Source organism: Electrophorus electricus, chromosome 5 (assembly GCF_013358815.1).
Source record: "Electrophorus electricus isolate fEleEle1 chromosome 5, fEleEle1.pri, whole genome shotgun sequence".
Lineage (NCBI taxonomy): Eukaryota > Metazoa > Chordata > Actinopteri > Gymnotiformes > Gymnotidae > Electrophorus > Electrophorus electricus.
The window spans coordinates 5,064,829-5,080,389 of NC_049539.1; the positions used below are offsets into that span (position 1 = coordinate 5,064,829).

General features: G+C 48.3%; 1 protein-coding gene across 3 annotated transcripts in view; it reads left to right on the forward strand.

The window, feature by feature from the left end:
- The first annotated feature begins 1,022 nt into the window (after positions 1-1,022).
- Positions 1,023-15,561, forward strand: part of LOC113580013 (mannosyl-oligosaccharide 1,2-alpha-mannosidase IA) — a 197,136-nt gene continuing 182,597 nt past the window's right edge. The window contains exon 1 of one of the 3 annotated variants that reach the window (XM_035525993.1): positions 1,023-2,789. In XM_035525993.1, coding sequence (XP_035381886.1) covers positions 2,223-2,789 — 567 coding nt within the window. In that variant the 5' untranslated portion in view covers positions 1,023-2,222. The remainder of the gene's footprint in view (positions 2,790-15,561) is intronic. The other 2 variants (XM_035525991.1, XM_035525992.1) reach the window with 2 other exon arrangements.

Here is a 15,561-nt window from a genome sequence, read left to right on the forward strand (position 1 = left end):
CTGCCTCCTGTTTCTTCCCCTTTAACAGTCCCTAATGAAGGAGACCCCGGGGCTCCGCTGGGGAGCGTGGTTAATGACCATTCCTTGGGGCAGCTGCAGTGATTGGCTACGGGGAGAGGAATTACGCGAGCCGCAAATGTTATGCTTCCCCATGCATTTTGCATCCCTCCCGGGCCTCCGTGCGGTTATCTTCACTAACTTTCTTTGTGCTGTGTTTGGTTCTTTTAGTAATGACCACCGTCAGCTTAACTAGAAACATTGATCTAATTTTATCCGCAGACAATACGGCCGAAGTTACACTGCGTCGCTGACCCTTTTTTAAATGTATATTGGAATAGAATTCTTGCTGGACTGAAGTTATTAGCACAGCAGCAAAGTCTGGGGTTTATATATATATATATATATATAAAAGTTGTCCATTTGTAGAGTGTGCCCGGCACACGATTAAACTTTCCTACTCTTCACACCCAGACTAAGGCTATACGCGGACGTGTGTGTGAGAGAAAGGTCCTACGTTGTATAACTTTGCGAATAGTGGAGCTTTTTCAGTACACCATGAGGAGCCATTTATTCTTCAAGTAGCCTAACGTATTATGTATTATGTAAATTTATACTTAACCCAATACGAATACTACATCGATTCATCACAGAAATACGAGTTTTCTAAACCCTAACAAAATAAGTAATTCAGTAGCGAATTTATGCCTCATGTCGCAAAAACAAGAGTATCTTTATTACGCGATTTTCTGGTTTCCCACCACGTTTATATGATTCTATTTGCGTATATATAGATTAATTAATTACCAGGAGTTAATTCTACAATGCCATTTGGTATCAATTAGCCAGTTGCCCGAGACTGTCTCGGGGTCCCTCTACAGAATCAGCGGCTCTAGGATGATTTTCTTAAAAAATACCCAGACACACCACACGATGGATGTATCAGCACACACTTGCTCCCATTATCTGACGCTGCTAGTCCTAATCGGAGAGACGCACTCCCCTCAAATATCTGCCATGATAAAACCACACGTTTGCAGCAGCCCGCGCGGTGAGCGGAAACAGAGAGTCACACGTTTGCGTCTTTCACCCTGCTGGATGCATATGGGATCAGGATCATAGCGTTCGCTCAAGGATCGTTTTGGATCCTTCTTTGTATCCGGACGCGATCCTGCGCTGCAACAATACTCTCCTTTTATCCAGGTTCTCCTCCCGCGCGCTGTCCTCTTGCGCTGGTAAGCGGGCGAACATCGCGAGTGCGCGCGGCGGACCGGGCAGCGGAAGGAAGCCGAGGGATCTTTCCTCGGGATTAGAGTCACATCACTGTGCACGGACACAACTCTGCGTTTAGCCTATTCTGGGAATTCTAATAACCTTTGTGCGAGTGTGTGCGTGTGTATGCCTAAAGCGTAAACGCATCGTTTCTTGGGAGGAGCATCTCTCCAGTTTGAGGCATGTTTAGTTCATAAACAAGGAAGAGGGATCGCGTGCTTTGAGGGATGTAATAGGCTGCTTGGATGGGGACACAGCTACCTGACGCGATCTCTGGACATTACTGAACCTGATGCCTTTGCGGAGATTTTACTGTGAACTCGGATACCAAAAGAGCGGACGGCGACGCTGCGCTTTTGTAATTTCTCAACTGCACGTACGTTTACTGTTCGGCTTCTGCAAAGCACGGATCATTTCGTTGTCGGGTTCTTCTGAAGATAAACTTAGGTGCGACAGATGTTTGGCTGTCATATCTTAGGGACTGTGGCGAACATCTGTCATTACCAACCACTGTGCAGCGGCTTGCCAGTTTTCATTTCTCTCGCTTTTCGACCAAAGATATTCTAAGAAGCATTTTAGCTTTGGGTAGCATTGCTAATTCCAACTGCCATTGAACCAAATATCCTTCTTGTGGACGCCGCGTGTTAAATGCAGTACTTTCGCTCGCTCATGTGGACGGAAACTTGCCCGCAACAAACCCATCCGGAGGACAATGAAGCGTCTGCTGAGAGTCAGCGCAAAATTGTTGACGCAATCTGCGCCCCCGAAAAGCCAATCGATAGCGCAATAAGGCGCACTCAATTTGATTAGGCGAGAGCGAAATCTCAGGTCATTCCTCAAACATTGCCATCTATGTAACCAGAAATTGTCCGACCGGTTTTTCTTGGCAGATTTAAAAGGACAGAGTTTATACCAACTTAATAATTGTGTGTAACGCATACACTCTAGTGTAAATGGTGTTCAGAAAGTTACCCGGTGTCTCTGCATCGGGGATGGGGCTTCGCCTGTCGCAGAAATTCGTGTTTCTACTTTTTCTGTCGGGTTTGGTCACTTTGTGCTTTGGAGCACTTTTCTTTTTGCCCGACTCGGTTCGCCTGAAGCGCATTTTCTTATCGAAGAATGAGAGCCCAGCGGTGACCGTGGGCTCCGAAAATGACGCGAGGGAACTTTCCAAAAAAGCGCCCGGGGACCCAGAGCATTCGCGGGCTTCGTTAAAGGGCGAGCTAAATAAACCCAAAGTTAGCCGAAAACCCTCTGTCACACACGATGCCCGAACCGTCGAACGGTCTGTGGGGAGCAGGACACAAGAGGACTGGACCCCCCCGAGGACAAAAATGGACCCCGGCGACGAACTTGCGGCAAAAAACGACAGAGTGACCTCGTCCTCACATAACGGCGCAAGCAGAAAGGGTTCCGATTACGAGATGGTCAAAAAGTGTCTGCTGAAACCTTCCCTTGGAATTGACCGTGGGAAGCCCTCGGACACTCAAACCATACAGAGGCGAGATAAAATCCGAGAGGTAAGATGAGTGCTCCCGTCACTGTGTTGGTATCGCGGTCGGATATGTACAGTACATCGAGATCTTCCGCCCAGCGTACGTAAAACCTTTCATCACTAAAGCGTGTAAATGTCAGACTGTTTTCCTTGCAAGACGCTTGTCAAAGGTGGTGCCTTAACTGTGCTCAGGTCAGGAATAAGAACAGGCTGTGTGAAGCTATTACATATTTTGACCATCTAATTTAAAATCTTCTGTTTACTGCAACTACACAACAGCTACAAAAGAACGCAGTGAGGAGACTTCAGCTGAAAAGTCGCTCTCCTATTAGCAGTTATTGGCATAGTTTACACGCAACTGATGGCTCATATGATGGACAGAGCAAGGCACATATGTCAGATTTGCTGAACACTAGGCTTGATTAATCCAGGAGAAACTCCTGACTCCGTTCAGTCACAGCTACCAATGGCAGTAGATTAATAATAGTCACATTTGACACAGTTGTACTCAATTTGTGTAGATCCTGTCGGTAAAATGGCTTTGGCTTTAAGACATTTGGAATGTGTGTGACAGTACAGATTCACCAACCATGACCGCCAGATTGATGCGCTCGCAGTACATCCATGTTCGCCTTCGGATAAGAAACAGACGTATTTTTGCATTGTTTCGAGTCATAAAATCATTTGCGATGAGGACGTTGCTCTTGCTCTGTTGTGATGTCACCGGGCGCTCAGATCGTCTGCCCCCTCCCCACAGTTCTGACTTCCGAAGGCCAAACTGTAACGCAGCTTTACCGTTTGCTCATCTCCTCCTGTGGTTTTTGAAGAGCTTTGTTCTGCTTTCTAAGAGCAATCGTCCACATTGTGCTCCAAATTCCTTTATGAGAAGTGAACAGCACTGGATGGATTTTTATCCTCTTACGCAAACCATTTTCCCTCCCCAAAAAACTCAATTCTGCAGCTCTTTTTCAAACGAGCGTCTTTCAAAGCCACGTGTCTCTGTGGAAGCGAACGGTGCAGATTAATGCGTGTTTTTCAGGCCTATCTGTAGCTCAGAGTTGGTTCTTTTCATTTCCTATTGTTATATGAGAATCCACTTTGTCAGGCCTTCTGGACGCTGTCCAAAGCCATTCTCTATTTCTGGAATCCTGCATCACCAGAGGCAGCTCTTGTGAGGAGATCACAGAGCTGGCCTTGGGTTAGAGGTCACACTGGGGCAAAGCAAAAACACACACACACACACACACACACACACACACACACACACACACACACACACACACAAGTTGGGGACTATGGAGAGAGACTTGTACTACGATACTGATTAGGACTTCCTGTGGATGGACTCAGATGACACAGTGACAAACACAATGTTTGAAAAGAAATGAGGACCAGCCAAAAGGCCTTCACTTTTTGTCCAAATACTTTTGAGCCACATACATATAACACTACAAGTATGCGCATGCACACCCACACCTCTGTGTCTGTCTGTGAAAGCACTGAGTAGTAAATGTATAGAAATCAAAATAACTGGATGTGTTGTCACATCTTCCCACGGAAAATAGCTCAGTGTCCCCTTGGGGTTTGACAGAATGAGGAAGTACTGACCTGGAAGCCAACGTTCCTACATAAGCAAAGGTGAAAGTCGGTTAATGGTGGCGTTCACCGAGCGCTTGTGCTTCTTTGTTTCACGGATCTCTGTGTTGAGAGGAAGTGACGTCGCCTCTAACTTCTCCTCTGCTTCTTTCTATCAGGGGAGAGAGAGAGAGAAAAACAGAAAGAAAGACAAGGAGGTGTAGGATTCATCAGACAGTGGCATCACATTGGATGCAGCAAGCCAGTAGCCCAGTCTTGTCTATGGGGAATGTGATGTCTGTAGTGGAGGCTCTGTCTGTAGTGACGGCTCTGTCTGTAGTGACGGCTCTGTCTGTAGTGGAGGCTCTGTCTGTAGTGACGGCTCTGTCTGTAGTGACGGCTCTGTCTGTAGTGGAGGCTCTGTCTGTAGTGACGGCTCTGTCTGTAGTGATGGCTCTGTCTGTAGTGGAGGCTCTGTCTGTAGTGACGGCTCTGTCTGTAGTGGAGGCTCTGTCTGTAGTGACGGCTCTGTCTGTAGTGACGGCTCTGTCTGTAGTGGAGGCTCTGTCTGTAGTGACGGCTCTGTCTGTAGTGGAGGCTCTGTCTGTAGTGACGGCTCTGTCTGTAGTGGAGGCTCTGTCTGTAGTGACGGCTCTGTCTGTAGTGGAGGCTCTGTCTGTAGTGGAGGCTCTGTCTGTAGTGACGGCTCTGTCTGTAGTGGAGGCTCTGTCTGTAGTGGAGGCTCTGTAGTGGAGCAGCTTGGCCAACAGAAGTACTCACTGTAGTGTATATGAAGCAGTACTCACTGTAGTGTATATGAAGCAGCACTCACTGTAGTGTATATGAAGCAGCACTCACTGTAGTGTATATGATGCAGCACTCACTGTAGTGTATATGAAGCAGCACTCACTGTAGTGTATATGAAGCAGCACTCACTAGTGTATATGAAGCAGTACACACTGTAGTGTATATGAAGCAGCACTCACTGTAGTGTATATGAAGCAGCATTCACTAGTGTATATGAAGCAGTACACACTGTAGTGTATATGAAGCAGCACTCACTAGTGTATATGAAGCAGTACACACTGTAGTGTATATGAAGCAGCACTCACTGTAGTGTATATGAAGCAGCACTCACTGTAGTGTATATGATGCAGCACTCACTGTAGTGTATATGAAGCAGCACTCACTGTAGTGTATATGAAGCAGTACACACTGTAGTGTATATGAAGCAGCACTCACTGTAGTGTATATGAAGCAGCACTCACTGTAGTGTATATGAAGCAGCACTCACTAGTGTATATGAAGCAGCACTCACTGTAGTGTATATGAAGCAGCACTCACTAGTGTATATGAAGCAGCACTCACTGTAGTGTATATGAAGCAGCACTCACTGTAGTGTATATGAAGCAGCACTCACTAGTGTATATGAAGCAGTACACACTGTAGTGTATATGAAGCAGCACTCACTGTAGTGTATATGAAGCAGCATTCACTAGTGTATATGAAGCAGTACACACTAGTGTATATGAAGCAGCACTCACTAGTGTATATGAAGCAGTACACACTGTAGTGTATATGAAGCAGCACTCACTGTAGTGTATATGAAGCAGCACTCACTGTAGTGTATATGATGCAGCACTCACTGTAGTGTATATGAAGCAGCACTCACTGTAGTGTATATGAAGCAGTACTCACTGTAGTGTATAAGAAGCAGCACTCACTGTAGTGTATATGAAGCAGCACTCACTGTAGTGTATATGAAGCAGTACACACTGTAGCGTATATGAAGTAGCACTCACTGTAGTGTATATGAAGCAGCACTCACTGTAGTGTATATGAAGCAGTACACACTGTAGTGTATATGAAGCAGCACTCACTGTAGTGTATATGAAGCAGTACACACTGTAGTGTATATGAAGCAGCACTCACTGTAGTGTATATGAAGCAGCACTCCCTGTAGTGTATATCAAGCAGCAATAAGCTACTCTCTCATCTTACCTGATCAAGGCACTTGCAAGTACATTAACTCCCTGTGTTATTGTTGAAGACCTCAATCTTGCATATAAATGAAATTACATTTTGCATATAAATGAGTTGCTGATTAACATCACCATTGTTGACATTTTTATACTGCGTCAAAGTCTCTGGGCAAAACCAGTGAGCTAGACAGATGTTAGCTTTATTTTGTTTACTGGCAAACTGTAAGTTACAGCTACAGTCAATGATAAAACCTCATTTTATCTGTTGTGTAATATCTTGTAGTATCATTTGACAACATTAACATTACCCCAGAGGTTGTATGTATGGGATTAAGCTAAAAAAGTGAATTGTTTACGTGGTAACTATACCATTTAAATACAGTTTGGAAAATAAATGACCACTGCACTTGTCATTGTGAGGCTGAGCTGGCATTAAAATAAAATGTGAGAAAAATCATTTTTGACTCGAGGGTAACTGACAGTTGTTATATTTGCATTCTCTTCTCATCTTCGGAATGCCACAGGGGCTTCTCAAATGAGTTTCTTTCTCAACATGAGGGGAAGGTCAGGCATCTCTCGGGGCAGAACTGTGAATCCCATCCCGAGAGATTGACACTAATGACTCTCAATTGATGTGAACGCTTCCTGCACAATGGGAGGCCTTGTTCATGCTCATATCTGTAAACGGTGTTCTCACATATGAACACGAGGACACATTGTGTCCATCATGGGTGTGGGTGCCAGCTGCAGCTGAGCTGAACACGCTCGGGCAACTTTTACTCTTGGTGGGCATGTTCTATTTTAGCTGTTTTTTACTTTGAGTGGGCATGTTCTGTGTTAGGTGTTTTTTACTTTGAGTGGGCATGTTCTGTGTTAGGTGTTTTTTACTTTGAGTGGGCATGTTCTGTTTTAGGTGTTTTTTACTTTGGGTGGGCATGTTCTATTTTAGCTGTTTTTTACTTTGAGTGGGCATGTTCTGTTTTAGGTGTTTTTTACTTTGGGTGGGCATGTTCTGTTTTAGCTGTTTTTTACTTTGAGTGGGCATGTTCTGTTTTAGGTGTTTTTTTATCTTGAGTGGGTGTGTTCTGTTTTAGGTGTTTTTTTTATCTTGAGTGGGCGTGTTCTGTTTTAGGTGTTTTTTACTTTGACTGGGTTGTGGTTGCTGTTGTGCTGGTTGGAAGCAGATATGAACAGACCTTGCTGTTGCTCAACGACACCTCCAGGCAGCATTAGTCAAGCCAGATGCCATCCCAAAGTGACACGCCTCCCCGGAGTGACACGCCTCCCCGGAGTGACACGCCTCCCCGGAGTGACACGCCTCCCCAACCCTCCCCTTTCTCCCTTCAATCCAGCTGCACAGAGAGAGGGTCTGAGAGACAGAGTCATGTTCAGCTCCAAATTATTTGCTCTGGCAAAGTTTTACCTCGTTTAATCATGGCAATCAAGCTACACTGAACTTGAAATGAGTCCCAGAGGGAGAGCCAGTCAGAGAGAGAGGACCGTTCCCTTTGAACCGCCGCGTCCTTGTGCAGCTGATTGCGGCTCAAAGCTTCATGTCCCTGGGACGTTACCGGTCCCAAGGCCTGCCGTAAGCTGGGTGAGAACACAGCCACGTCCTGAGCGCGAGCTAAACAGAGCCCCTTGGCTCCGGTGCACCATCTCACGTGAATCACGCTGTGCTGTGCCACAGACCTTCTTTCTCTGGCTTGTAAAGAAGTAATCAAACCAAATTTGGTTGTATAGCAACAAGAAATGTAGGTAAATATAGAATGTTTTTCTGCCCCCTCCATAGTCCTTTCTTTTGGACAATGTTTTTGATGGCACTGTTCTAACTGGTGTTTATTAGTAGACGTCGCAATAGGCTGAGTTTGTTCTGTTTTGGGGGTGTTTGGAGAATATGTGAGGTAACCGCTTAGGCTGCTGTCCACACTGCCTTACCTAAGACGAACGTAATTTGCTCCTGATGTTAACATCTTGTGTAGAGATGGAGAAGCAGATAGAGAGAACAATAAATGGGGAGAAAGAGGGAAAGAGAGAGAGGGATAAAGAGATGCGGGCCGAAGGGATCCACTCTTGGGTTCAAGGCAGCTAACATTTGTGTTTAGTTCCCTTTGAGCTGGAAGAGCAAATATCAGATGCTTTGTGCGTGTTTGCATGCACAGGCCTGCGTTTCCCACGTGTTTATGTAGCCTACAGGATGCCTGCAAATGTCCACCTCCTTGTCTCGCCCTCCCCTGCCGCTCATTCAGGGCGTTTCCGGAAACGTCCGCTGTGTGAGATGAAGGGACCACCTGTCTGCGTGACTGGGGGTGGGGGTGGGGGGGGTAGCCTTCGGAAGGGCTGCGTCCTCTAACCTGTGGGAGGCCCCGCGTCTCCACTCCGTTCCACGCAGCGAGGCTGGACTCTCACAGGTGGCCGTGGTGTAATTAGCCCCCACCTTTGTGAACAGGGGCGTGAAGAGAGCCAGTGGGTGAACTCGAGCTTCAGGGTGTGCAGCTGGTGCCCAGATTCAGGCTGTGATTGAGAGCTTCTTCCCAGAATGAGACGTGTGGAAGGGGAATAGCTGTTCCACAATGATGGAAGAGACCGCTACTCCTAGACGCCTGACATCAGCTCGATATGCTAATGGAAAGCTGTCCTCCGATGTCTCGGCGCTTTTGGAGCTCAGATTAATACTGAGGAGATTAATGAAGCATTTTCTTCCCATTTTCCTCTGTTGTTATAGCAAATATTCAGTCTACTGGCTTTCCGCAATTCTCCTGATCACCGAGCAGGTCAAAGGCAGGAAGCGTCTTCCACATTGTGCAGCCGGCGTCTTTCCCAGCAACCAGCCGCAAGTTGTTACTGAGAACGCTCAGCCCTCGGAAGCGTGCCAGCTTTAATCACGTCACGTGAGAACGCCATGCGTTCAACCAGATTGTGAGTCGTGGCCCAGTGTGGCAGTAACGTCACAAATCAGAATACCGTTTCAGTATCGTGATGTACCTGCTGTTGATAGGGTGGAGAACTGCAACGCTCAGGTGTGCTTGCCTCCCATGACTCAGCGCCCAGGTTTGTTAGTTTGTTGGTATTTTTGCAGCAGGGACTGTGTGGTACCACATGACTGTGAGGCAACTCTTTTACTCCTGGCATTTGAAAACTCTTTATCACCCCCCCCCGCCCCCAGACATTCACCAGTATTGTAATTATTGTGCATATTCATTATACAAAATCAGAGCTTTGCACAAAAGACAATGAGAAAGCAGGTTGTAATTTTCTTTCAAGTTAAATTGTCTGGTAGAAAAGCAGCCTAATTTTACTCAGCTCAGTGTGCCGGACTTGCCCTGTGTGCTCTTTGCGTTTTCTGCCCTGTTCTGTTAGGGCTTCCTCCCCGTCCTGTGTTACTGGGGAGGTCATCGCCTCGTCTTCCAGTGATGCCGACGTGCACTGCTTTCCCTGCATTCCGTGGAGCCACTTTATTAGTAAATGAGTGTGTGCATTTTAGCTTTCTCACCCTCCCTTCTCTTCTCTCTTTCTCTCTCTCTCTCTCCATCCCTCCCTCTCTCTCTCTCTCTGTCTCTCTCTCTCTCTCTCCCTCTCTCTCTCCCCATCCCTCCCTCTCTCTCTCCCTCTCTCTCTCCCCCTCTCCCCCGCTCTCTCCCTCTCTCTCTCTCTCTCTCTCCCCATCCCTCTCTCTCTCTCTCTCTCTCCCTCTCTCTCTCTCTCTCTCTCCTATTCTCCCCCCCTCTCCCTCTCTCTCTCTCTCTCTGTCGTGCTCCTGTCTCTCTCTCTCCGTCTCTCTCTCTCTCTCTCTCTCTCTCCCTCTCTCTCTCTCCCTCTCTCTCTTATTCTCCCCCCCTCCCTCTCTCTCTCTCTCTGTCGTGCTCCTGTCTCTCTCTCTCCCTCTCTCTCTCTCCCCATCCCTCCCTCTCTCTCTCCCTCTCTCTCTCCCTCTCTCTCTCTCCCCATCCCTCTCTCTCTCTCTCTCTCTCTCCCTCTCTCTCTCGCTCTCTCTGTCGTGCTCCTGTCTCTCTCTCTCCCTCTCTCTCTCTCCCCATCCCTCCCTCTCTCTCTCTCTCCCTCTCTCTCCTATTCTCCCCCCTCTCCCTCTCTCCCCATCCCTCCCTCTCTCTCTCTCTCTCTCTCTCCCTCTCTTTCTCGCTCGCTGTCGTGCTCCTGTCTCTCTCTCCCTCTCTCTCTCTCCCCATCCCTCCCTCTCTCTCTCTCCCTCTCTCTCCTATTCTCCCCCCCTCTCTCTCTCCCTCTCCCTCTGATCTACTGGCTGCTCAAGCTGTTGCAGGAGGAGAAAGGGGGAGTCAAAGAAAGAAAAAAGGCTTTGACTCGCCTGTAATGGATGTTTATGTAGACAACAAGGAACCGGTGTGTGTGTGTGTGTGTGTGAGTGAGTGTGTGTGCGTGTGTGGGTGCGTGTGTGTGCGTGTGTGGGTGTGTGTGTGTGCATGCGTGCGGGCGTGGGGGCATGAGTGTGTGTGCATGCGTGTGTGTGTGTGTATGCGTGTGTGTGTGGGGGGGGTGTGTGCACGTGTGTGTGTGGGGGGGTGCATATGCATTCAGCATGAGAACAAGCAGAGAGAGAACGACAAGGTCATAAAGGGCGTAAGTGAACATCACTGTGGTTACTCGTCATTTTTATAAACAAAGCTTTTCTGTGACCATACAGACAAAGCTAGAGAGAGCGAGTGAGGGAGGGAGAGAGTGAGAGAGCGAGAGAGAGAGAGAGAGAGAGAGAGAGCGAGAGAGAGAGTGAGGGAGAGAGAGAGAGCGAGAGAGAGCGTGAGTGAGTGAGGGAGGGAGAGAGAGAGTGAGGGAGAGAGAGAGAGCGAGAGAGAGAGTGAGGGAGAGAGAGCGCGAGAGTGAATGATTGAGAGAGATTGTGTAAGATGGGTCGTAATGTGCGGCCCATCCCACACAGCGGCCCCTCTGCTTTTATCTCTGGCTAATTAGTCAGAAACAACACGTGTGCAATGGGCCACGCTACACAGAAGGCGGGGTGGAGTGGGCCTGGTGGGAGGGACCTGGGGTTTAGGCCACACCCTGCCGCTCCTTTAGCGCCTCCCTCTGTCTCTTTCTGTCTTTGGAGGAACCCTGGATGCTCATACCTGTCAGGTGTCCACAGCCTGAGCTCCTCTTACAGGAGACCCAGCACACACAGCTGAAGGTCGTGGTGCTGTCCCAGTCTACGGGGTCGGCATCGGCAGGAAAATGACCTCTAATTAAGTGGATAATTTGATGGCTGGCGTACTTGGTGGAGGGCGTATTTATTCATTACCATCGCAGTAGAAAGAATAATGAACTAGTCACACTGCCACATAGATCTCACCAGAACCCAACAGGGCTGAGCTATTGAAGTGGTTCACTTTGCCAGTGGGTGTGTGTGATGGAGTTGCATCTTTGGCTCCAGAGGCAGTTGTCTGTACCGGGGAGCAACGTGGCTGTTGGCCAGTGAATTATGTCACTTCTATAGGCATAATTCAGAGCAAATATTGGCAGGAATACAGACGTAGATGGCAACAGTAGCTGGATTCTCAATTCTTTCCCCCTTTTTCTCCCTCTATGGAAACATTGGTGTGGAGTTGGATAATCGTGCAGCCTGTAGTCCTGGTCAACCTCACACTGTGCCCCCTGAAAAATGAGCTTGTCATTTTGAAGGCAAAGCCTCACCCCCTCTGCCGCAGGTGCCGGAAATAAACAAACCCGTTTCCCCGGCCTCCGTGCAGCGTGCAGCGTACAGCCGGGTTGCCAGGAGACGGGCGAACGGTCCCCGTTCGCTCCCTCGGGTCGTGCGTGCAGCGTAAATGGCCGTGGTGGAAGCGAAACGTGTCCCACTCCAGGGTCAGGGCAGGCCTCACACCAGACACACCAGCGCTGGCCGCTCACGGATCACCGCCCCTCAGACGCTTTTTCAGTAGTGACCTGAAACTGACATGGAGAACAACATCAGAGCCTCATTTGCATAAACATACAGAACGGCAATGTATCTAAATGGAAACTCCTGACCATGCTTCCAGTGGCACGGTGGCCTGGATGAATATTCATTTTGTGGCGGAATCAGGGCATTTTTTATAGTTATACTTCTGAGCTGATCAAATGAGAACTTCCTGCTTTGAGTACGGAGTAATTGCCACTGAGAGGCTGCATTAAGGCTGGCATGAATTAGCCGAGCCCTGCTCTTGTGAGGAGTGTTTCATGGGGGGTAAACCACCCCACAGATCCCTGTATGCAGAAGCAGAACCTCTGAGGAAAACAAGACAATGAAAATATAAAGTGAGAAGCAAATTAAGCTCTTTTTTTCTGAAGAGCCAGATGAGAGAAAAACTTCCTGAGCTTTTCTCTGTCTTACCCATAAAGGGGAGGCACCAGATGATGTTACTAATAGCTGTAACTTGGCAGAGATTTGGGGGGGTTAGGGGCTTGATGGATGTGCGTGTTTGCATGTGTATGTGTGTGAATGGGTGAGTATGTCAAGTGATTGGACGCAGACTTGGTGTGTCCAAAGAAGTGTGAGGTGGAGCAGCGGGTGTGGAGAGTGTTCAGGTGGAGGCGGAGTGTGTGCAGGTGGTGGGGCTGAGCGTGGCTGGGTGGAGCAGCAGAGTACGTTCGGGGTGTAGCCGCTAACGGGTGGGGCTGCTCAGGCAGCAACGAGGAACTGAAAACTGAAAATGTTTGAGCGTTAAACAGCGACTACTGCTTTCACCGCAGCAAGGAAAGTCTGCAGAGGAGCTACACACCCATACTACTGCTAAATAAATAAATAAATACTTAAATAAATCATTTTTTCTGTCCAAGCGTTTGAAACACAGCTTTGGGATCAAGTAGGCTTTATAGACCCAGTTTGATTTAGGCCGAGTACTTGATTGAAACTTACCAGTTAGAGAAAGGTGTGTTTTTTCACACTTCGTCACATCTGCCCACATCCTTCCAGTATGTCACACCACTAAGGGTGGTGTCGGGGTATTGTGTGGAGCCGTGTTTGAATTTCCTTCATTAAGCCGTGCTTCACAGGGCGGCAACCCTGACCTGCCCTAGAGCAGCCCCATGCCGGGCTGGACGAACACGAAAACATAGAAGGAGACTGAGGACTGGGAGAAACAAAATGAACGCAGAGAGAAGGAGAGAGAGAGAGAGAGAGGGAGGGAGAGAGAGAGAGAGAGTGTCCCTTCACTCCCCGTTGTTGTTAATCTGACACATCTGGAAGAGGAGTGAGACAGGGAAACTGTAGCAGCTAACAAACCAGTTGGAGATGATCTGTAGCTTAATGACTGAGGCCTCTCCTGTAGTCCGATTAATATTCACAAGCATGCACGTAAGAATCCCGTACATTGTGAAACCCTGGGCTTGTCACTAGTAGAAGCAGTTTCAAAATGTCATGTCCACGAAACGTTCAAAGCGAAGAGCTCCTTCCGGTCTCCACCCAACCAGTCAGCCTCAACGTTTCCTCCCTGTTGGCCTGCTGGGAGCTGATGTTACCTATGAGAGCAGCAGCAAGGCTGCAGTGAACAGCTGCTGCTTTCTTAAATGGTGCAGCATTCGGTGATTCACGACATCTTCTGACCTACAGTTGATCAGAAACTATACAATGATGTCTCAGGAGACTGTGAGCAAGGTGATTTCTCCCTGCCAGTATGAAGGTGAGAAGGGGAACTGAACAGCCCAATGATTCTCTGGTTTTGCACCAGCCACAGATGTTATACGTGATAGATGATATTGCTGTGGTTGGAGCCCGCTGTATGTAGCTAAAATGCAGCGGTTAAAGTTAAAGTTTCGTGTTGGAAAAGTCTCTCTTCAACACGCAGCAGTTACTCTCGCTGTGAGAGGACAGTTTCACAGACAGAAGCGCATCTTCTTCACTGAACACAGAACGAAAGCCAGTGGAATTTGCCCGAGACTGCTTTTATGTCAGAGTGACCTGTAGAAGTGTCCCTTTGCCTCAACACAGCACGTCTCTTTAGACGGCAGCTTGTTGGTTTGGGACGGAGGGCTGGCGCCACTCGGGTTAGTTTCCACATTGGGGGTGGTGACCGGTTTCGTACACCTCAGCACAACCTTCACCAGGGTTTTAAATCTAAACTAATCACCCCTTCCCTGACCACAGGTGCCCTTTGTTCCTTTAATCCTCAGCACGTTCGACCCACCGGTGTCACGGACGCTGTAACTCCACGTGTGCCCAGAATCGAAACACAGCAGAATATAAACGAGGATCAGGCCAACAAAAAAAAACATCACATCAGCTCTCCAAACAGCCCATCAGCTTAGTCACCGCTTTATTTTAAGGACTGTCCTGCACACACCGCCAACTTACAGCAAGACAAGAGTCATTTCTAATAGGTAGATGCCTTTTTAAATGAAGATCACTGGCTCTGAATGTCCACTGAGATCATCTAGTCGTGTTTTTGCCTTTTACCCCTTTTTGCAGATGTCAACATTTTCGCATCCATACCTTTTTGCCGGTGTTTTACGGCCAGCGAGAATATTTCTCGAGGAACATCATTTACGCTCCTTCCTCTCCGAACAGCCTGAAGCTCTCTGATCTCCGCCAGGGTCCGATGGGACACCTAATCCTTCACTGCACGGCCTTTTAACCACGACTTTTAACCATCTCCCCCCGGGGTGAGGAAGCACTCTGTTATTTTAACGCTGGCGCTCATTTTGGGCCCCATGGATGAATGTAGCCTGAGGCTGCGGCAGCCTCAGAGTCAGTTGCATCGCGCGATCTGGTGGTGCAGGAGATGGCACGGGAGGCAGTCGGGGCAGTGGGGTGGAGCACCCCCTGCTGGACAGTGAGTGGTCCGAAGCGCATTCTTCCCTCCACCTGTGACGGACGTCTCTGACGCGGTGTGGTCTGACTGCAGAACGCTCACCTGTCTTGACGACCCTCTCCCCGAGGAGCGCTCTTGGCAAAACTTGCTGGATGAACAGAATGGGAGAGGCAGAAGTGCTGGGGCATAGACGGTCTGAAGAGGGACATTTTGGCTGGCAGCTTTGCCCTGTTGGAGTCACTTCATAAATCATTTTGCTCTACGAACTCTTTAAGATGTAACACCACAGTTCACACAGTGTGTAATGTGCTTTCCTGCCACACACTGTATCTGCGTCCTCCGTGTTAGGCCGGACTGACGGGGGAGATTCTCCTCCCCTGTTCAGTGGCAATTAGTAATAATAGTGCTGCTTCAACACAATTTTGTCTGGACGCTCCCATTTATCAAGGGGCACCTTTAATGACTAATGACTTCGATCCTGACT